The 24,844-nt window shown below is 39.3% G+C and overlaps 1 protein-coding gene across 2 annotated transcripts in view; it reads right to left on the reverse strand.

Annotated features, from left to right (window-relative positions):
- The window catches only part of TTC27 (tetratricopeptide repeat domain 27), a 184,442-nt gene that overhangs the window by 155,435 nt on the left and 4,163 nt on the right, over positions 1 to 24,844 (reverse strand). For both annotated transcript variants that reach the window (XM_060026853.1, XM_060026854.1), the window contains exons 4-5: positions 17,569 to 17,709; positions 12,832 to 12,934 (exon numbers count right to left, since the gene is read on the reverse strand). In XM_060026853.1, coding sequence (XP_059882836.1) covers positions 12,832 to 12,934; positions 17,569 to 17,709 — 244 coding nt within the window. The remainder of the gene's footprint in view (positions 1 to 12,831; positions 12,935 to 17,568; positions 17,710 to 24,844) is intronic.

Genomic DNA, 24,844 nt, shown 5'->3' on the forward strand with positions numbered 1-24,844 from the left:
GGAAGGGCCAAATATAAAGCTGAACCCCAGGAGCTGTGTGAAAAAAGAAGAGAAACAGGTTATCTATCCCAGCACCCTCAGGAGCAGTGGATTAAATCTCAACAATCAACTTGATGTACCCTGCATCTGTGGAATACCTGAATAGACAACAAATCATCCCAAAATGAGGAGGTGGACTTTGGGAACAACGATATATATATATTTTTCCTTTTTCTCTTTTTGTGAGTGTGTATGTGTACACTTCTGTGTGTGACTTTTTCTGTATAGCTTTGCTTTTACCATTTGTCCAGGGTTCTCTCTGTCTGTTTTGGTTTATTTTAGTATAGCTTTTAGCACTTGTTATCATTGGTTGATTTTTTTTTGGTTTGGTTGCTCTCTTCCTTCTTTATTACATTTTAATATTTTAATTTTTAATAATTATTTTTTATTTTAATAACTTTACTGTATTTTTTTTCTTTCTTTTTTTCTCCCTTTTATTCTGAGCCATGTGGATGACAGGGTCTTAGTGCTCCAACCGGGTGTCAGGTCCATGCCTCTGAGGTGGGAGAGCCGAGTTCAGGACACTGGTCCACCAGAGAGCTCCCAGCTCCATGTAATATCAAACGGCAAAAATCTCCCGGAGATCTCCATGTCAATGCCAACACCCAGCTCCACTCAACAACCAGCAAGCTACAGTGCTGGACACCCTATGCCAAACAACTAGCAACACAGGAACACAAGCCCAACCACTAGCAGAGAGGCTCCCTAAAATCATAATAAGGTCACAGACAACCCAGCGGACACACCAACGGACATGGTCCTGCCCACCAAAAAGACAAGATCCAGCCTCATCCACCAGAACACAGGCACAAGTCCCCTCCACCAGGAAGCCCTACACAACCCACTGAACCAACCTTAGCCACTGGGGGCAGACACCAAAAACAACGGGAACTACAAACCCGCATCTTGTGAAAAGGAGACCCCAAACACAGTAAGTTAAGCAAAATGAGAAGACAGAGAAACACACAGCAGATAAAGGAGCAAGGTAAAAACCCACCAGATCAAATAAATGAAGAGGAAATAGGCAGTCTACCTGAAAAAGAATTCAGAGTAATGATAGTAAAGATCATCTAAAATCTTGGAAACAGAATGAAGAAAATACAGAAACGTTTAACAATGACCTAGAAGAACTAAAGCTCAAACAAACAATGATGAACAGCACAATCAATGAAATTAAAAATTCTCTAGAAGGAATCAACAGCAGAATAACTGAGGCAGAAAAACGGGTAAGTGACCTGGAAGATAAAATAGTGGAAATAACAACTGCAGAGCAGAATAAAGAAAAAAGAATGAAAAGAATTTAGGACAGTCTCAGAGACCTCTGGGACAACATTAAACGCACCAACATTCGAATTATAGGGGTCCCAGAAGAAGAAGAGAAAAAGAAGGGACCGAGAAAATATTTGAAGAGATTATAGTTGAAAACTTCCCTAATATGGGAAAGGAAATAGTTGATCAAGTCCAGGAAGCACAGAGAGTCCCATACAGGATTAATCTAAGGAGAAACACGCCAAGGCACATATTAATCAAACTATCAAAAATTAAATACAAACAAAAAATATTAAAAAGCAGCAAGGGAAAAACAGCACAAGGGAATCCCCATAAGGTTAATAGCTGATCTTTCAGCAGAAACTCTGCAAGCCAGAAGGGAGTGGCAGGACATATTTAAAGTGATGAAAGGGAAGAAACTACAACCAAGATTACTCTACCCAGCAAGGATCTCATTCAGATTCGACGGACAAAATTGAAACCTTTACAGACAAGCAAAAGCTAAGAGAATTCAGCACCACCAAACCAGCTTTACAACAAATGCTAAAGGAACTTCTCTAGGCAGGACACACAAGAGAAGGAAAAGACCTACGATAACGAACCCCAAACAATTAAGAATACAGTAATAGGAACATACATATCGAAAATTACCTAAAATGTAAATGGATTAAATGCACCAACCAAAAGGCACAGACTGGCTGAATGGATACAAAAACAAGACCGCATATATGCTGTCTACAAGAGACCAACGTCAGACCTAGGGACACATACAGACTGAAAGTGAGGGGATGGAAAAAGATATTCCATGCAAATGGAAATCAAAAGAAAGCTGGAGTAGCAATTCTCATATCAGACAAAATACACTTTAAAATAAAGATTATTACAAGAGACAAAGAAGGACACTACATAATGATCAAGAGATCAATCCAAGAAGAAGATATAACAATTGTAAATATTTATGCACCCAACAGAGGAGACCCGCAACACATAAGGCAAATGAAACAGCCATAGAAGGGGAAACTGACAGTAACACAATCATAGTAGGGGACTTTAACACCCCACTTTCACCAATGGACATATCATCCAAAATGAAAATAAATAAGGAAACACAAGCTTTCAATGATACATTAAACAAGATGGACTTCACTGATATTTATAAGACGTTCCATCCAAAAACAACAGAATACACTTTCTTCTCAAGTGCGCGTGGAACATTCTCCAGGGCAGATCATATCTTGGGTCACAAATAAAGCCTTGGTATATTTAAGAAAACTGAAATCATATCAAGTATCTTTTCCAACCACAAAAAAGAGACTAGATATCAATTACAGGAAAAAATCTGTAGAAACTACAAACACATGGAGGCTAAACAATACACTACTTAACAACCAAGAGATCACTGAAGAAATCAAAGAGGAAATCAAAAAATACCTAGAAACAATTTACAATGAAAACACAATGACCCAAAACCTATGGGATGCAGCAAAAGCAGTTCTAAGAGGGAAGTTTAGAGCACTACAGTCCCACCTCAAGAAACAAGAAACACCTCAAATAAACAATCTAAGCTTACACCTACAGCAATTAAAGAAATAAGAACAAAAAACCCCAGAGTTAGCAGAAGGAAAGAAATCAAAAGATCAGACCAGAAATAAATGAAAAAGAAATGAAGAAAACAATAGCAAGATCAAAAAAATTAAAAGTTGCTTCTTTGAGAAGATAAACAAAATTGATAAAGCACTGGCCAGACTCATCAAGAAAAAAAGGGAGAAGACTCAAATAAGAAGAATTAGAAATGAAAAAGGAGAAGTAACAACTGACACTGCAGAAATACAAAGGATCATGAGAGATTGCTACAAGCAATTATATGCCAATGAAATGGACAACCTGGAAGAAATGGACAGGGCCTTAGAAAAGCACAACCTTCTGAGACTGAACAAGGAAGAAATAGAAAATATAAACAGACCAATCACAAGCACTGAAATTGAGACTGTGATTAAAAATCTTCCAACAAACGTAAGCCCAGGACCAGATGGCTTCACAGGTGAATTCTATCAAACACTTAGAGAAGAGCTAACACCTATCCTTCTCAAACTCTTCCAAAATATAGCAGAGGGAGGAACACTCGAAACTCATTCTACGAGACCACCATCCCCGATGCCAAAACCAGACAAAGATGTCACAAAGAAAGAAAACTACAGGCCAATATCACTGATGACCACAGATGCAAAAATCCTTAACAAAATACTAGCAAACAGGGCTTCCACAGTGGCGCAGTGGTTCAGAGTCTGCCTACTGATGCAGGGGACACAGGTTCATACCCTGGTAAGGACGGATCCCACATGCCACGGAGCGGCTGGGCCCGAGCCATGGCCGCTGAGCCTGTGCATCCGGAGCCTGTGCTCCGCGGCAGGAGAGGCCGCAGCAGTGGGAGGCCCGCATACTGCAAAAAAAAAATAATAATGATACTAGCAAACAGAATCCAGCAGCACATTAAAAGGATCATACAACATGATCAAGTGGGGCTTATCCCACGAATGCAAGGATTCTTCAATATATGCAAATCAATGTGATACACCATATTAACAAACTGAAGGATAAAACCGTATGATCATCTCAATAGACGCAGAAAAAGCTTTTGACAAAATTCAACACCCATTTATGATAAAAACCCTCCAGAAAGTAGGCCTAGAGGGAACTTAACTCAACATAATAAAGGCCATTTATGACAAACCCACAGCCAACATCATGCTCAACTGTGAAAAACTGAAACCATTTCCACTCAGATCAGGAACAAGACAAGGTTGCCCACTCTCACCACTATTATTCAACATTGTTTTAGAAGTTTTAGCCACAGCAATCAGAGAAGAAAAAGAAATAAAGTGAATCCAAATCGGAAAACAAGTAAAGCTGCCACTGTCTGCAGACGACATGATAGTATACATAGAGAATCCTAAAGATGCTACCAGAAAACTACTAGAGCTAATCAATGAATTTGGTAAGCAGGATACAAAATTAATGCACAGAAATCTCTTGCATACCTATACACTAATGATGAAAAATCTGAAAGAGAAATTAAGGAAACACTCCCATTTACCACTGTAACAAGAAGAATAAAACACCTAGGAATAAACCTACCTAAGGAGACAAAAAACCTGTATGCAGAAAACTTTAACACAATGATGAAAGAAATTAAAGATGATAGAAACAGATGGAGAGAAGTACCATGTTCTTGGATTGGAAGAATCAACATTGTGAAAATGAGTATACTACCCAAAGCAATCTAGATTCAATGCAATTCCTATCAAACTACCACTGGCATTTTCCACAGAACTAGAACAAAAAATTGCACAATTTTTATGGAAACACAAAAGACCCCGAATAGCCAAAGCAATCTTCTGAAAGAAAAAAGGAGCTGGAGGCATCAGGCTCCCTGACTTCAGACTATAGTACAAAGCTATGGTAATCAAGACAGTATGGTACAAAAACAGAAATACAGATCAATGCAACAGGAAAGCCCAGAGATAAACCCATGTACGTATGGTCACCTTATTTTTGATAAAGGAGGCAAGAATACACAATATAGAAAAGACAGCCTCTTCAATAAGTGGTGCTGGGAAAACTGGACAGCTACATGTAAAAGAATGAAATTAGAACACTCGCTAACACCATACACAAAACTAAACTCACAATGGATGAAAACCTAAATGTAAGGACAGTCACTATAAAACTCTTAGAGGAAAGCATAGGCAGAGCACTCTGACATAAATCACAGCAAGATCCTTTTTGACCCAGCTCCTAGAGAAATGGAAATAAAAATAAACAAATGGGACCTAATGAAACTTAAAAGGTTTTGCACAGCCAAGGAAATCATAAACAAGACGAAAAGACAACCCTCAGAATGGGAGAAAATATTTGCAAATGAAGCAACTGACAAAGGAATAATCTCCAAAATTTACAAGCAGCGCATGCAGCTCAATATCAAAAGACAAACAACCCAATCGAAAAATGGGCAGAAGACCTACATAGACATTTCTCCAAAGAAGATATACAGATTGCCAACAAACCCATGAAAGAATGCTCAACATCACTAATTATTAGAGAAATGCAAATCAAAACTACAATGAGGTATCACCTCACACCAGTCAGAATGGCCACCATCAAAATACCTACAAACACTAAATGCTGGAGAAGGTGTGGCGAAAAGGAACCCTTTGCACTGTTGGTGGGAATGTAAATTGATACAGCCACTATGGAGAAAGGTGTGGAGGTTCCTTAAACAACTAAAAATAGAACCAGCATATGACCCAGCAATCCCACTACTGGGCATATACCCTGAGAGAACCATAATTCAAAAAGAGTCATGTACCACAATATTCATTGCAGCTCTATTTACAATAGCCAGGACATGGAAGCAACCTAAGTGTCCATCGACAGATGAATGGATAAAGAAGATGTGGCACATATATACAATGGAATATTACTCAGCCATAAAAAGAAAGGAAATTGAGTTATTTGTAGTGAGGTGGATGGACCTAGAGTCTGTCATACAGAGTGAAGTAAGTCAGAAAGAGAAAAACAAATACCGTATGCTAACACATATATATGGAATCTAAAGAAAACAAAAAATGGTTATGAAGAACCTAGGGGAAGGATGGGAATAAAGACACAGTCCTACTAGGGAATGGACTTGAGGACACAGGGGAGGAGGGGGACGGGTAAGCTGAGAGAAAGTGAGAGAGTGGCATGGACATATATACACTACCAAATGTAAAACCGATAGCTAGTGGGAAGCAGCCGCATAGCACAGGGAGATCAGCTCGGTGCTTTGTGACAACCTAGAGGGGTGGGATAGGGAGGGTGGGAGGGAGGGAGACGCAAGAGGGAAGAGATATGGGGATATATGTATATGTATAGCTGATTCACTTTGTTATAAAGCAGAAACTAACACACCATTGTAAAGCAATTATACTCCAATAAAGATGTTTTTAAAAAAAAAACTGATTAGAACCAAATGGGCCCAAGATGGCGTACAAGTCAACTTCCACTAGACCTTGAGCCTCAGTATATGCTCACTGTAACACATCAGCAAGCTAAATGACACACCCACAGGCGCCATGACAGTTCCAAGACAGACCATAAGGATCACAAAGTAGGCAGTGGCCCAATTCCTGGAAATCCCCACCCCTTCCCAAAATAGCTGGAATACTCCTTCCACTCATTAGCCTATGAAATTACCCACCCCTGTAAAAACTCACAACCCCATACCCTGGTACCACTCTCGCCTTCTGAGATGGCCCACACTCTGTCTGTGGAGTGTGTTTCCCTCTAAATAAATCCACTTCTTACCTATCACTTTGTCTCTCACTGAATTCTTTCTGCAATGAGACATCAAGAACCTGAGCTTCATTAAGTCCTGAAACCAAGTGTGTGATCTCAGTTGGAGGTATCACCTGTCCGTTTTGTCCCAGTTCGAGTGCCAGCCACCTGGGTTCGAGTTCCCAATCAGGGTTTTGGCTGGGTTCAAGTCCCGGCTGCGTGGGTTCAAGTCCCAATCTGAGGTGCACGGTTTCACTTGCATTTTATTCCCTAACCCACTGAGTTCACTGATATCCCTAGCAACTACCACAGTGACTGGAACTCAGCATTCCAAAAAAATTTTTTTAATTAAATATCAAGTTGGGCAGGAAACAGAAAGTCAAAAATAAAACTGGGAATGATTAAAGATTTTCCTAATTTAAAAATGACATGATGAAATTGGTATTTAAAAAAAAAATCCAGTACTGCTGTACAGGCAGAAGAAAGGAAGGCCAAGAAGGAGCCTACAAGTCAGGTGCAACCCTTCAGACACAAAGTGATGGTGATAACAGCCTTAAGGAACTGCAAGGCTGGTCACACAGAACGAAGGATAGACCTACCCTGAAATTCTGTTGCTCAACAGGAGCACCGGCCAATGAAAGTTTCTGTAACGATGTAAATACTCCACAGCTGCACTGTCCAAAATGGTAGCCATTTACCACAGGTGGCTTCTGAGCACTTGAAATGGGGCTAGAGAAACTGAATTCTTTATTTCATTTCTTTTATTTTAATTAGCCACATGCGGCTAGTGGCTACTGTGTTGGACAGCACGGCTCCAGCTAGCTAGCAAGTGAAAGACTAGCAGGTTTTTTTATTTACTAAAAGGCACTTTGTAGCAATTACAGATCCCAACAATGGAATGAGCTCCTTCTCAAGGTCATCTCAGAAAGCCCAATGAAAAAGGAAATAACATTTTTTTTTTTTTTTTTTTTTTTTTGCAGTACGCAGGCCTCTCACTGTTGCAGCCTCTCCCATTGCAGAGCACAGGCTCCGGAGCGCAGGCTCAGCGGCCATGGCTCACAGGCCCAGCTGCTCTGCGGCATGTGGGATCTTCCTGGACTGGGGCACGAACCCGTGTCCCCTGCATCGGCAGGCGGACTCTCAACCACTGCGCAACCAGGGAAGCCCGGAAATAACATTTTTGGACACAATCTTCCAACAGATCCCAGCATTAGGATGGGTGGGAAGCTGGCCTGCAAAGAATCACATTATTTTACAGCTAGTAAGGACTTAAAGACCATTTTTACGCGGAAGAAAACTCTTGGTTTGGAAGTCAGACGAGCTCCCTGAAGCACACAGCATGTCAGTGACAGAACAGAAACTGAAAGTCAGATCTTAAAACTCTAGGTTCTGTTAATTATCTTGATTGTGATAATTTCACAAGTATATACATATGTAAAATATCACCAACTGTACACCTTAAATTTGAGTCTTACTGTAGGTTAATTATACTTCAAAAACATTGCAAAAACAAAAGCACACAAATCCACTGCTACACCTTCCTATAGCAAGTCTTCAGTTCTATCTCATAGAGTTGTTGCAAGGAATAAGGTAGTTAACATATTTAAAGACTTAGAACAGTACTTGGTGTGGAGTAAGAACTACTGAAATGTAAACTGCATTATTATTATTAGATGTTAGAATTCTGCCCTACTGACCAGTTTGGAGAAAAGTAATGGAAAGAAGAGTAAACAGATTTGGAGTCAGAAACTCCAGATCATAGTTCTGGTTCTTGGAGAATCTCTGAGTCTCAATTCTTTGTAAAATGAGTTAGCTGGACAAGATAATCTCTAAACGGCCTTTCCAAACTAAAGATTTCAGACATGGGCTAGGATAAGAGTTGTAGGAATGGAAAAGAAGGATGGATATGAAACTCTTAGGGATGAACTGATAAGATTTAAGAACTGGCTAGATACGAAGAATGATGGAAAACAATGAGTCAACCGTGAACACAAAGTTTTAAGCTTTGGATAACTCAAGTTTAAATAGAAAGAGGAGCATGTTGACCCAACAGACATATATTTACTATTTTAATAAATCAGTAGGTTCTCCATGGAAATGAATATTCATGACCTTCTGGATCAAAATGTCAACCAGCATATATTTAATATATTTAGCATATATTTAAAATGTATGCTAAAACCAAAATCTCTTCTCATGAGATTATTGAAAGCTATGTTAAAATGAAATCCCTATGGATTCATATGGATAATTATAATTAGATAATTATACTTAGTACATTTAAAGACATCCATCCCAAAGTATCAAATTTATCTTTAAAAATCGATACATTCATCAGTCATCAAGAAACTAATCTCTTGACGAACTCTTTCTATGTGGAAACAATCTAAGCCTAGAGTCACAGAGCTGCCTGTAAATGTTACCGTGGAATCTCGGACAAAGCATTTTAGCCTGTTTTCTCTTAGACATAAGCTCATCTTCAAATACCTAAACCTCAATATTACATCTCATGCACTATACGGAACACGTTTTCAGTATCAGATCCCACAATAAATGATTGTGTGCCCTTAAGCAGCCTTCAGAGAATCACGGTTTCATCAGTATGACATCCAAAGAGGATCTCAGAGTGCGCTGAGGATCAGACTTTTCAAGATTCTAACTCACTCCTTTCAGAGATGTGATCAGTCCAGCAAAGTTATGCTGACATTCTGATGGGTTATATTCCACTACATTGTACTGATGCAACATTCCTGGACAAAAATATAAAGATCGCAGTTGCTTATGTTTCATAGACTGAAGCAAAAAAAAAATCTTGCCAACTTTTTGATGATCCTTCAAGGGCAACATTTCAAATATAATATTCTTCTCTGGACACTGAACAATATTTCAGTTATAACTGACTGTTGGGTCAACATTTGGGTTAAATCCCAGAACATTTTTTTAAATAAAACTGTTTATGAAATGTTGCAGTTTAAGACTATGTGCACACTTAGACATAGCCAAAATGGACCAATTTACAAGAAGATAAAATAAAAAAATGTCGTTGATTAGCCTAGAACAGCAACATAAAAAATTCTTAGTTGCAAGGCAAAGCAAATGATATGCTAAAATATACTGCAGGAAAGAACTGAGACCACTTGGGGAATGAGTCACTTAGAGTCATATCTTCCAGATATCTTAGTTAACACTTTCTGTTGAGGACCTAATTTTACCTCTTAGAATTCTCTCTAAGAAGAGGATGGTTCCTATCATTCATGTGGTTCCTACCTTTGAAAATGGTACATAAAAAAGGTATTTTTTTTCTTTTCTTAATAATTAAGGGTCATCATTAAGAACATTAGTCACTGAGATGTGGTAAAGATGTAGACATAAATGCAGATTTATATATATTATATGGGATAAAGGGAAGAGATGGAGCTTTCCCTCTGGCAACTGCATCAAACTTGATTTCCTTTACAAAAAGAGAAATAAAAACTCCCAGTGACACCTTGTTTTTTTGTTCATTTACCGATTTTCCATAAAAGTATAATGAAGCATACGAAACTGTATAATATGCTACACAGTATAATGTAATAACCTTTTACAAAATTAAATAGTGGGCTGAATCCTGATGCCATCTTCTTCCAAACGCTTTCACTATCCTCAGGAAAAATCAACTTTTTTCCCCATTAATATCAGTAAAGTTCAACTCATCTCTGACTTTCAAAACTTTACCAGTTTTGTGAGCCCCCACTCCTCTGTTTCCCTTGCACTAAGTTTGTTTATGGAACGTATCTCACTTCATTTTAAAAATATGAAATGGCATGAATGCGGGAAGACTTAGTCTATACAGTTTTCATTTTACTAAAAATAGAAAGAGGACAATGACGTCTGCTAAACTGGGCATCAGGTCTTAATTTTCTCCAAGTCCAACTGCATATTTCATTTGCAAGAGAACTCCACACTTAGGCAACACTATAAAGAGAAGATTCAAGATCCCATAGGGTATCTGGATAGGATCAATTTTCTCATAATTTCTATAACATTTCACTTTTTGAAAAACTTCTGTATAGAAGTAAACTCAGATAAAAACTGCTATCAAGATGGAAGACAAATAGAGGGAGTTCTGCAACTTCTCCCCTGAAAAGTGAATGTAGAAAAGGCTCAATAAATGTTAGCTATCACTATTCAACAAATATGCATTAAATATTTATTATTTTCTAGGCATTAAGCAGAAACAAGAAAAAAATCAGCCCTCAAGGGCTTCCCTGGTGGCGAAGTGGTTGAGAGTCTGCCTGCCGATGCAGGGGACACGGGTTCGTGCCCTGGTCTGGGAAGATCCCTCATGCCGCGGAGCGGCTGAGCCCGTGAGCCATGGCCACTGAGCCTGCGTGTCCGGAGCCTGTGCTCCACAACGGGAGAGGCCACAGCAGTGAGAGGCCCGCATACCGCAAAAAGAAAAAAAAAAAAAAAAAAAAAAAACTTATTATAAAAAAAAATCAGCCCTCAAGTTGCTCACAACTTACAGAGAGTTGCTTACAGTCTTAGCAAAAATATAGATGGTTCAGCAGCCTAAATTTGCTCATAAAAACCTTTTGTAATCCAAAAGCATTAAACCAAAGACTTTTACAGGAAAAAGAAATACTGTTTTTCAGTTCTGTTGCTTCATTGCATCATTGTACATGTAGTGAAATGTCATTGTATAGAAAAGTAAACTGCTTAATTTAATAAAACAATCTGCTAACATGTCAGGTTTAAATCTCATGGCAGAACAAATATTGTTTTATATATACAAAGTTTAAGCTCAGAATAACTTTTTTTACATGTACAAGTCTGATCTAACATACCCTTGCTTGTTCCACACTCTTACATAACATAAAATCCTGAACAAATATAAACTAAGTCCAGGTATATAAATAACAATTATACTGACTGAATAATATTTACCTGACATTCTCATTTTGAATCACATATAGATGTTCATTTTATCTAAGATTAGCATATGTGTATGTATTTCTGTCTTAGAACAAAATTGAGAAACTAGTTTCTAGCTTAGTAGTATGTGTTACCGCACAAACTAATGTCCTCTCTAGTGCATTGTGACCTAGCCTGTTACTATACAGATGCACCTTTAAAGGAACCAGACTCCAGAAAGGTACAGCAGCATCTTGCAATTACACATGCCCACACCCACAAGAGCTGTCTTACGCCTTCACGAATGTGCCGCCTCAATCAAGAGCAGATCACTGCTTCTCCACGCAGAGTGATCCTAACCACCACCCCCAACACACATACACACCCACATACATAATGACTTCATACTCTTGTGATGTGAGAGGAGTAAGGGCTCTGGAATCAGGCACACTTAATGTCAAATCCCTTCTCTGAAACGCAGAAGTTCATTTCTGAACACAAGTTTACTTGTGTTCTGTATTCCTTCACTACAAGAGAATTTGTTTTTGTTTGGCAACTTTTGTTAGGAATAATTGTTCCAAAATCCCAGGGAAATCAAGGGTCAAGGTACCCAAGATTTTCCCCCTTCCTCAAAATGTTTTCCTAAAAGACACATGAGGCATCTGCAACAAAGGCATTTACAGGGGTGTGTGGTTTATGATCATTTACTTAATTTTATATTTATATCTAGGCACATTTCTATAGGTACATTATGTACTACAATAAAAAACAATAAAACAAAATGCAAAAGTGCCTCTCTATCCACTGTCATCCTCAGTAAAATGTATTTTCTACAAAATGTTTAAAAAAAAGAAAACCTGAATCCTTTCTTCATGTACTCAGTAGGATATAGGATAAATAATTTCCTGTTCTGCATGCAATTTGGTACTATTTACTCCAGTTCAAATTAGTTAAAGATTTTTTTAAATAAAGGGAGTTTACATTTGTTTCTAATGAGGTTTCTTACATTAAAGAACCGAGAAAATATTTAAATACCTTTAGGCAGTTTGTGATAAAATCATGGTGAGCTACATAGAATAAATCACTCTTTTTAAGTAGGTAATATAAATAATAGTGATTGCCTTTTTAAAAATTCAAAGACAAAAAAGAAATCCTATAATCTGACATCCTAATAATTTGTGATACTCCACATCCAGAAAGAATGGAACACAAAAAGTTACCATCTGCTGTCAAACAACAGACGAAAGAGGAATGTCTCAGCCAAGAAAACAGAATGGAGCTACATGTTCATAGCAAACAACATCTGCGACATACCTTGATCAATACAGTCTTCAGCAAGAGCAAAGAGCTGAGGTGAGCGTTCCTCAAGCAACTGCTGGTGAATATTCACACATCTCAAAGTCCACCATGGCAAGCTCTAGAAAAAGGAAACACCAACGTGTTTACGTTGAATTAAAAGGACCCTTAGAAAAAAATTTCACATTAATTCAAATCAATTTTTAGAATATTTTTACATTTGTGAGATTAAATTTACCCTTCAATAAGCTGCTATGTCTTCAGTAATAATACCAAATCCACTGCCATGTCTTCCACGAGAATAACATCTCTCCTCCATTCTCTCAAAGTCTGTATTTGTAGCCAGTTGGGCTTCCTTTAAAATGCCTACTGTAATCGTGCTGCTCTGCCGTGACACTCTACCAGCACCAGAATCCAATACCAACAATCCTAGGAGGCCTCCCCCAAGAACCTCCTATGGGTGATTTTTTTCCCTCATCTCAACTTCCAGCACATTGTTTGCACCTCTCTTTGCAGATACACTCCACCGTATTCGTGTATGTCATCCTAGCTTTCAATGCTGTCTGCCATCTAGCCAACAAGATGAGGAATCATGTCTTACTCATCTCTGTATCCTCCTTGAAGCAACGTATGCTATGCAAACTACAAGGTAAGATATACCCTGGGTTCAGATATTCCCCAAACTGGGAAGATCTCTTCCACACCCTCTGCCATGAAGGCTTCTCCCACTAGTAGGGCACACACTGGTCTCTCACTTCTCTAAACTTCCACACTGTGCTTAGAAGTTAGCACCACACTGCAGAGCTCTTGTTTTTCAAGTGTGTAAATACCTGGTCCATATATTTTGGAGGGTAGAAACTGCATTTTATACATTGTCTTGACTAATGCACAGGCTGAGAACACAGTAGCTTTTTCTCAGTTCTCTGATGCTTACTCTTACTTTTCAACACATCCTTACTAAACAACAACAACAAACAACAACAAGCCAATACAGAAGCATACGCAGTGAAGATGAAAGTCTCTCTTCTGCTGCCTCAGCGTCATTCTCCTCCCCCAGAAAAATCCATGACAAAGGTTTATATTCTTCTAGATCTTCTGCTATGCATGTGTGTGTGTGTGCGCGCACGCATGCAAGTAGTAAGTATTAAATATTTTTGATAGGCTCATTAAATTACCAAGTATGATCATGCATTGAATCATCTAACGTAATTACAACTATGTTACTCTAAATTATATTGCACAAAGGAGTGAAAAATTAATTTTCCTTTTTTTTTTAAAGCAATACCTACTAATAGGAGATCAAGCTTAATTACCAAAAGCATTTTCTTTTTTACTTGAACTTAATTTCTTCATTTGATTAAGGGGTAAAACTGCTTGCTCCCCTTCTAAACTACACACAAATGCTACAACAATCAAAAAATCACAAATGAATTGACCCTCTGACAAAATCTTTTCTAATTATTAACGCTGTTCCCTCAGTCCATCTAAGGAGAGGAAAGGTAGAATTATCTAATAAAGTTTCACATCATTTTTAATTTAATTCCCTGAGGTGCTGTCTCATTTTCATTCTTTTCCTATCACTAGGCTGATGAAGTCAGTCTATATTTCAATTATCTGTCCCTTATCTGCTGTCAGCAATAAGTGAGTCAGGTCTGGCAGCAGTCTTTCCTTTTCTGGACATGGGAATTTAGATAGATCCAGTCAAAGAGACTGCCTTTTTAAGAAAACATACAACATAAGATGCTCAACTCTTAAAATCAGATCTATAAACTAACTCTTAACCCAAAATCTTCAGATGGGAGAAGGGGGAGTGTGAAACAAAGAAAGAAAGCATAGCCTATTTTTCTACTAGAAAATATAAGTGCCTTTTTCTATCTGTCAGGAATCACTTAATAGACAATTTGAGGCATTAATAAAAAAGAAAACTAGAAGCCTTGCTTTAGATAGTTCCTAGATCCTGTCTCCTGATTATCGCACTTACTACAGAATATTCTGATTGACAAGTCACACTAGTCAATAACCTCCTAGAAGGCAGGGAGCATGAGTGTACTCAAAAGAAACCCAATAAATGTTTGCCAACTTAGTCCATTTTATAAATAAGAAAACTGATATTCAGAGAAATTCACTGGCCTAAGGCCACACGGTTGTTAAGTGGCTGAGCCAGACAAACTCTGGTCTGATTCCAAAGCCAAAATTCTTTTTACTCAACATTCACATATTACTAACACTAGTCTATCCACTTCACAGACTAGGGGGTGGGGGAAAATCATCTTCTTTTATAGTTCCACAAAAATAAAATCATAATAAACAACCTGATATGTTCCTTAAGATCCAGCCATTTCAAAATTAATTTAAAAGGTTAAGATTAACTTGGATAAGCATGTCATGCTTCTTTATCATTTTATCTTCATTTCTCAAAGAAATCATTTTAACATCATCGTTTACAGAATAATATATCAAAGACCCAAAGGAAAGAAAACTATAACATTTCAACTGAAAGGCAAGGTTTCAGCACAGAATGATCTTTGCATGGAGATGTACAAGAAAATAGGGTTTTGAAACAGAAGTCAAAAGCTGTTTAGCATCTGCCAAGAAACTCAGGTAACTTATGTCTCCAATCCTACGACATCTGCAACCAGCAGTTCACATATTTACTTGTTCTCCTAAGCTGTTGATACTATACGTATCTTTTTACAAATGATGCTTAAAGAAGGTACTTGCTGATGAAAGTTTTCCACCAAGAAAACTGTATCACTAACTCATTGACCATTAGTCTCACTAGAAAGAAAATAATGCCATTTAGCAACCTCATGCTTTGATGATACTTCCTTTAGGGCCAAGTACTAGTCAGTCTATAAGATCATTTAACTCAGATCAACTTGGGAAAACATTTTTTTATTCAAGCTAACATCACTAAACAAAAAAATCAAAGATAAGGTCTTATATCTGCTAGGATATGTTGAAACCCATCTATTAAAAACACTTCTCTTGGGCTTCCCTAGTGGTGCAGTGGTTGAGAGTCTGCCTGTCAATGCAGGGGACACGGGTTCGTGCCCTGGTCTGGGAAGATCCCACATGCCGCAGAGCGGCTGGGCCCGTGAGCCATGGTCGCTGAGCCTGTGCTCCGCAACGGGAGAGGCCGCAACAGTGAGAGGCCCGCGTACAGCAAAAAAAAAAAAACAAAAAAAAACCTTTCTGGTACAACTGATTCCAAATCATCTGTCCTCATGAGAGCTGCTGAAAGAGGCATGATTCCCTTCTTACCTCCTCTTTGTCACAACTTAAATGCTTAGGAAAGTAAGGCCTTATACAGTACAGACCAAGTCCACATTTCGCCCATAGAAATACTGTGTTTCTTAAACTTTTTCAGCCAACACTTGGAAATTGGGAGATCTCACATAAAATTTAGATTTACTATTTCTGGAAATACAAGCTCTGTATGCCCAAGTTGCAACAATCAGGATAGGAGTCAGGAAGCTACAGCCTATGGACCCAAACCAGCCCACCACCTGTTTTCCTATAGCCTAAAACCAAGACTTGTTCTTACATTTTTAAATCATTGCAAAAAAAAAGAAAGAAAGAAAGAAAGAGAGAAAAATAATATTTTGTGACATGTGAAAAGCATATGAAATGTAAATTTCAGTGTCCATAAATAAAGCTCTATTGGTACACAGTCACACCCATTCACATACATATCATCTACAGCTGCTTTCACACTACAAGGCAGATTGAATAGTTAGGTGCACAGAGTTGAGCAGTTGTGACGGAGCCTGCACACTGCACAGCTGACAACCTCCACTACACCTCAAGGACTTTCTTCGAATCTCTCATGTGGTTTTCGTCACCTCCTATGCGTAACAGCTATCCGTATCAGTGCTTTTCTCACTAATTTATATGTGACCTAAAGAAACCATATAACAGACATTCAACAAATGCTCTACTAAATCCAACCCAAATATGAAACAAGGTAGGATGTGAGCCAAGAAACAGTAATCAAGAAACAGCTTCCCTGGTGGCACAATGGTTAAAAATCCACCTGCCAATGCACGGGACACGGGTTCGAGCCCTGGTCTGGGAAGATCCCACATGCCGTGGAGCAACTAAGCCCATGCGCCACAACTACTGAGCCTGTGCTCTAGAGCTGCGAGCCACAACTACTGAGCCCGCATGCCACAACTGCTGAAGGCCACACACCTAGAGCGCGTGCTCTGCAACAAGAGAAGCCACCGCAATAAGAAGCCTGCTTGCCGCAACTAGAGAAAGCCCGTGTGCAAGCAACAAAGACCCAACGGAGCCAAAAATAAATAAATAAAATAAATAAATTTATTAAAAATTTCTAGGAGCTTTAATAAAAAACAGTAAAAAGTGAAATTAATTTTAAAAAAAAGATCTACTAAAAGTGCTATACTTCTGGCTACTCATTATCCTTACATGAAATTCACAAAAAACTATGAAGGGTGTTTTTAAACCTATTTTTAAGATTCAGAGAATGAACATTTATACACATGCAAATATACACACAACACATATATACAACCCCATTTAAGAGGCTCAACATCTCATTTTATACTAGACGAATCTCATGAGAGGAGACAGTTTTTGCTTATTTTCATCAGATTTTAAAATTAAACACCTAAAGAAGACTTAGAAAACAAATATACCAAGACATTTTCAGCATCACACCTAAAGTTTTATGCTAATCGGCACAAAAGTCACACCTGGGTCTGAATCTCCTGGCTCCTTTTCTTCCCTTACCTGAATAGCTGTCAGCCTATGTCTTACATTCACTAGGGAAATTCGTGCTAATAATAGCAGTATAGGCTTCAAGGTCAGGCTGTAGATTGATTCACCATCTAGAATGAGCAAACTCAGAATGAGTGCATCCAGTCCTTTGACCTGAAAAAAAAAAATTTAAGATGATATAATTTAGCAACATATTAATCGTTATATGTCTTACAAGAATACATATTTTCCAGGTAATCAGCTGTGAAACACAGCCACTGATCTATTACACAGCAGTTGGCACTGGACGGAGTCCTAACATTACAACTCCAGCCTGCCCTGACAGCTGCCTGCTTGTACTTTAGAGAACAGGGCAATCAAGAAAATGCTACTATTTTTTTTTTTAATTTGCTTTTCCCAAGTTGCACCCTTTTTTCCAAAATAAATTTATTTTATTTATTTATTTTTGGCTGCACTGGGTCTTCATTGCTGCGCATGGGCTTTCTCTCGTTGTGGCAAGCAGGGGCTGCTCTTCGTTGCGGTGCATGGGTGCCTTCTCTTGCTGCGGAGCACAGGCTCTAGGTGTGCGGGCTTCAGTAGTTGTGGCACACGGGCTCTAGAGTGCAGGCTCAGTAGTTGTGGCGCTTGGGCTTAGTTGCTCCGTGGCATGTGGGATCTTCCGGGACCAGGGCTCAAGCCCACGTCCCCTGCATTGGCAGGCAGATTCTTAACCACTGCACCACCAGGGAAGCCCAAGAAAATGCTACTATTGAAGAAGCGTCATGACTTTACAGATTTACTTACAACAAAATAGCTTCTCAATAAAAACCATCCCTATGTGAAAGTATTCATATTAAACACCTACATTTCATATATGCTTCACCAGCTGGCTAATGTCATTACAAACCATTGCTGCTCCATAATTACTATAAAGCCAAAAAACAACAAGGTCTTACATATCAAATGCTGAGTAGGCATACAATCATGGACCAATGTGAACTGAGGCTGCCCAAAAGGGATGCCTCTGAAAAATCTACTTCTTACTGAACAGAGATTTTCTACAACAGACCAAGCACCTGTGTTTTTAAAATGTGGACTGAATCATTTTGACAGTCACCACAAAATCGATAGTAGGAACGCTCAATGTTAGGAACGTGGGCTGTAAGTCACAGACACAGGATAGGGTCCTTTTTCTGATTATTAATTTGTGGGCATAGGTAATTTTTTTTTTAACTGAAGCCTCTGTTTCATCAGTTATAAAATAAAATAATAGAACCTAAACCTCACAGGGTTCTTGTAAGGATTAAACAATCCAAGTGATCAGTGTCTGGCTCAATGCTTTGTTGGAACATTCAATAAAGGTAAGAAAGTAATAGCTGTGGGTTCATCCTCTGTCTAACTTTCATCATTACTGAAAAGTGTACTAGAGGAATAAAGACAACGTGAATGACCACCACCAAACCACAAATAAAGCTTACTGTTACCTACACTGAGGGTAGAAGGAATTTTTTTTTTAAGTTCAATAATCAAGGAACTATTTAAGTACTGTATTGCCTCAACTTCAGAAGAAAACAGATACAAAAAAGTTAAGTGCAGTCCAAAATCACACAGAAGTTATCAGCGTTTGAACAGACATTACAGCCCAAGTTTTCCAACTCCCAAACCAGTGTTCTTCCTACCACCTCATGCTGCCTTCCCCTCAGACCTCTCTACCTCTTCCTGCCCCTCAGCAAGCTCCTGGGCTATGCTAAGCACGAGGAAGTCCTCAAGGACAGGGCCAGGATCACTTCTAGACTTCTGACTAGGACAACTGCATGATGGTAGTGTGGGTCACTGAGACACAGACACCAGAAGAAGACCTCGTTTGGAGAAGAACCTCATCATGAGTTCAGTCTTGGACACAATGAGTCTGAGGTACCTTATGAGACCTCCAAGTGGAGGTACCGAATACACAAGTGAATCTACTACATAAGAACTAGAGAGAAGGGCTTCCCTGGGGGTACAGTGGTTAAGAATCCGCCTGCCAGTGCAGAGAACACGGGTTCGAGCCCTGGTCCAGGAAGATCCCACATGCCACACAGCAACTAAGCCCGTGCACCACAACTACTGAGCCTGCGCTCTAGACCCCATGAGCCAGAACTAGTGAGCCTGCATGCTGCAACTACTGAAGCCCGCGCACCTAGAGCCCATGCTCCGCAACAGGAGAAGCCACCGCAATGAGAAGCCCGCACACCACAACAAAGAGCAGCCCCTGCTCACTGCAACTAGAGAAAGCCCACGCACAGCCAAAAATAAAATAATAAATAAATAAATAAATTTTTTTAAAAAAGAACTAGAAAGAAGACCCTGCCTAATGTGCCCAAGTTGGACCTGCAGCCTCATCAAATCATCTTGCCATTTAGATGGATTTAACAATCTTTATTTCCTAACATCCAAACCAAGCTGGTGAAGTATAAGACATGCCTTTAAGGAAAAGAATCCTTATTCTAATCACATTGAGATGAGAAAGATGGCTACCTGTTGTAGCACAAATTTAGATCATTTTCTTCTAAACGAAATCTTTAAAGATAACAAACAAGTAATTTAACAGGGCAACAAATAAAAAATTACACAAAGAGATACTCCATGATATACTACTTGGATCTCATTACCTCTGATACTCAAAGGTTTAGTTGGTTACCAAACCTCCTAGTCTAAGTCCTCTGGAAATGTCATTAATTGGGTAAATAATAAATAAATAAAGGAGTGAATGCATGAATAAACAAATAAATAAACTTCTTTTTCTAGAGTTACCTTGCATCACCATCATTAAAAAATTAAATGCTTTCCTATCTTCCTGTGACATAACACTGATATTCCAACCGAATTCTAAATGTGCTTCCAGAGGTTTTGGGAAATGGCCGAGTTTTAAAGAGGATTGTGGGACTTCCCTGGTGGCACAGTGGTTAAGAATCCGCCTGCCAATTCAGGGGACACGGGTTCAGGCCCTGGTCCAGGAAGATCCTACATGCTGTGGAGCAACTAAGCTCGTGAGCCACAACTACTGAGTCTGCATTCTAGAGCCCATGAGCCACAACTACTGAGCCCGCGTGCCACAACTACTGAAGCCCACGCGCCTAGAGCCCGTGCTCCACAACAAACCACTGCAACAAGAAGCCCACACACCACAACAAAGAGTAGCCCCCGCTCACTGCAACTAGAGAAAGCCCGTGTGCAGCAGTGGAGACCCAACGCAGCCAAAAATAAATTTTAAAAAAATTAATTAAAGACAAAAAACAAAACAAAAAAAACTGGTATGTACATACAATGGAATATCATTCAGTCTTAAAAGTAAGAAAATTCTGACATGATACAACATGGATAAATCTTGAGGATGAACAATACATACTACTATATGTAAAGCAGATAATCAATAAGGATGAGTGTACAGCACTGGGAACTCTACTCAGCACTCTGTAATAACCTATAAAAGGATCCAAAAAATAAATAAATAAAGAGAATTGTCTATATTCTCAATTAAAACAGACAAAATGAAGGTTACAATTCCCTTAGGAACGACTCCTCAGTCAAGAGAGCATATGACATACAAAAATACTTATTTATCAGAATAGTGAAAAAAAGTCAACATCTGAGATAAACTTAATATAAAACTAGATTACTAGGAGATCAACTTTTATGTGTGAGAGGTGACCTACTCAGAAATGAACCTTCACTGCTATTCCCCTGAGGCTGGTTAGCACCAGAGGTCAAACAACAGTGCTAAAAATGCCAAGGCCGTAATTTAGAGGCAGGGAAAATGAATTTGGCTTTGATGACTATACTCCATGACCATAAAGTATATTCACAAATATTTGTCCTTCACAAGAACTATGAAACATAAATCAGCACAGGAAAATGACAACTAGAAAATACTGATGTGCCACTCCCCAGTTTAAAAACTTCAACTCCCTTTATCTTCCAAATTCTCAGATTGCTGGTATAGAGTATAAACTGAATAATCCTCTCAAAAACAACATGACATGACCAAGAACAGCTGAACATGCATATACCCTAGGGCACAGCAACTCCACTCACAGATATATGTCCTCAGCAGAGCTTCCCAACTCAGTGCTGGGAAGCATTTCCACGTGTGGCAAAATATCAATCCCCTCAGCCCTCAGCGGTTGCCCGACTACAGCCTGAGGGCCAGTAAAAACAGCCTCTTCCATCTAGCACACTGCACCAAACACTACCCCTTTTTTTTTAAGCATATGCTGTGCTTGGAAATTCTTGCAAATGATTCCCAGAAGACGTGTTCCTAATAGCACTGTACATAATATATTGCAAAAAATGGAAACATCCCATGTGGCCATTGAGAGTAGAACAGATATATAAACTGTGGTATATTCATACAACTGGAATACTATGCAATAGTAAAAGTGAATAATAGTATAATTTCAGATATACACCACTGAGCAAAGCAAGTCACAGAACACACACAATTTGTTTCATTTATATAAAGTTCAAAAACTGGCAAAACTAAACAATATGTCCTCTGGGGATACATACATACATAGGTGCTAAAATCATGAAGAAAAGCAATGGAGGACTTCCCTGGTGGTGCAGTGGTTGAGAGTCCACCTGCCAATGCAGGGGACACAGGTTCAAGCCCTGGTCCGGGAAGATCCCACATGCTGCGGAGCAACTAAGCCCGTGCGCCACAACTACTGAGCCTGCGCTCTAGAGCCCGTGAGCCACAACTGCTGAAGCCCGCGCGCCTAGAGCCCGTGCTCTGCAACAAGAGAAGCCACCGCAATGAGAAGCCCGCGCACTGCAACGAAGAGTAGCCCCCGCTCTCCGCAACTAGAGAAAGCACTCCTGGAGCAGTGAAGACCCAACGCAGCCAAATAAATAAATAAAATTAAAAAAAAAAAAAGCAATGGAATGTTAACACAAAATTCATGAGAGTGGTTCATGAGAAAGGGGGCCAGGGATACCACCAGGAAGCACACACAGGGGACCTTGTAACCCTGTATTTCCCAACCTTTTCCAAGTCAGAGCAAATGCATAAGATGCTATTATTTGTAGTGCACATCAGGTAACTAGAGAAGGCTACTACACCAGACGAGACCAGTTCAAAAGCTCTCCCCAGCCCCGGCCCCACAGAGCTACTGCAATGGCAAAGGGGCTCAAAACCTGGGGAACAGCAGTCGGGAAGCTCTGTTCTACAATCCTGGTGATGTTCTCTCTCTCAAGCCGGGTGGTGGGAACAAAGGAGTTTTGTTATTTAAACTGTACACATTCTGTATGCTTTTTGGAATGTATGAGGCACTCTTTTTTTTAAGATTTTTTTTTTAATATGGACCATTTTTAAAGTCATTATTGAATTTGTTACAATATTGCTTCTGTTTTTTGATTTTGGTATTTTGGCCACGAGGCATGTGGGATCTTAGCTCCCAGAGCAGGGATTGAACCCACACCCCCTGCATTAGAAGGCAAAGTCTTAACCACTGGACTGCCAGGGAAGTCCCACATGAGGCACTTCTAATAAAAAAATTAAAATCAAGGTCTTATTTAAAGTTTCCTATGATTTGGTCTGAGCCCCATCAAGGCTGACCTTTTACTGCTGCTCCAACAGGCTCAAAGCATCCGTTTCCCACAAACACCGCACTCTTCTCCCCTCTAAATTTCTGCTTATGTGACTGCACCTAGAACGTATTTCTTTCTCTTCTCTACCTGTCCATTTCCTCATCATCTTTCAGGTTCTAACTCAAGGTCCACTCTTGACGAAAAGGTCTTCTCAGACAAAATTCACTTTCCACACGTCTTCATTAATTTCAGTATTTCTTTTTTTTTTTTTTTGATGTTGGGGGTAGGAGTTTATTAATTTATTTTATTTATTTTTGCTGTGTTGGGTCTTCGTTTCTGTGCAAGGGCTTTCTCTAGTTGTGGCAAGCGGGGGCCACTCTTCATCGTGGTGTGCAGGCCTCTCACTGTCGCGGCCTCTCTTGTGGCAGAGCACAGGCTCCAGACACGCAGGCTCAGTAGTTGTGGCTCATGGGCCTAGTTGCTCTGCGGCATGTGGGATCCTCCCAGACCAGGGCTCGAACCCGTGTCCCTGCATTAGCAGGCAGATTCTCAACCACTGCACCACCAGGGAAGCCCTAATTTCAGTATTTCTTATAGGTTGAACCTCTCATGTAACCCATTTCTGTACTGTTTGAATTGTTACCTAACTTTACAGGTGCTTCTACTTTAGTATAGCAGAAAGAGTACTGAATTCGGACCCAGAAAATGTGTGTTCCAATCCCCCAGCTATAAGGCCTCTGACAAGTTTCTTTCACCACTGGGAGCATCAGTCTTCTCATCTAGAGAATACGTCAAATTGATATAGCATACATGAATGAAGCACCACTCCAACCACACGTTAGCGCTCGGTACGTATTTACGACTTTGTCTGGTGGGTTTCTAACCTGCACTATAGGGCAATAGAGGCCAGAAACTGTTTTATACACAGTAAGAGAGGGAATGAGACATTCCTTATAAGTAATTTGCTAGACAATTGAAGCATATCTCTTTAAGTGCCAAAATCTTGGGGATTTTATTTTAACCATTTTGGATGAAAACTTTTATAAAGTATAGATTAAATTCCCTTCTTAGACATAAGATATGGAAGAGTTTTTAACCTTTCAATTATGATTTAGGGCCAGCATTATGAATCTCAATTACTCTACTGCAATATAACATAATGACTCAGTAAACTGATGTGTACAGAGGCTTCAGATTATGACTGCTTTTGTATTTCTCTTTCCAACCACCATCAAATTATTAGCACTAATCTCTAACAACTCCATTCCCCTTTCATTTGTTACTTCTAATTCTGAGAAACCAGGTAACAGTAAATAGGTCCCTTTTGCTGTGCAAGTTTTGGATGCTAAGCGCAGCCTTCCAGGCTGAGTGGTCGATAGTAATGCTCTAGTTCTGAGGTGGCTGGATAAATCAGTTACCATACTTCTTTTCAGAGCATGTCATATCCCCCAAGCCCTGAGTATATGTGCTCAAACAGTACTGAGGAATTCAAACTGCAAGCTCTACTGATGACCTACTGATGCAGGTCAATAATATTATCTCCATATATGGATAAGAAGAATCACTATCACCATGGAGCACCTCTGTGCCAGATACTGTAAGTATATACAAATAAGTATATCTGTGACATAAAGGAAATCACCCCTGGGAACTCTTAGTAAGGACAGCAGCAAAAGTTTCCTGCAACAAAATTAAACAGATCTCCACATTCTCTGCTTTGCCAGAAAAGATCTTTATGTAA

The sequence above is a fragment of the Delphinus delphis genome, chromosome 12 (assembly GCF_949987515.2).
Source record: "Delphinus delphis chromosome 12, mDelDel1.2, whole genome shotgun sequence".
Lineage (NCBI taxonomy): Eukaryota > Metazoa > Chordata > Mammalia > Artiodactyla > Delphinidae > Delphinus > Delphinus delphis.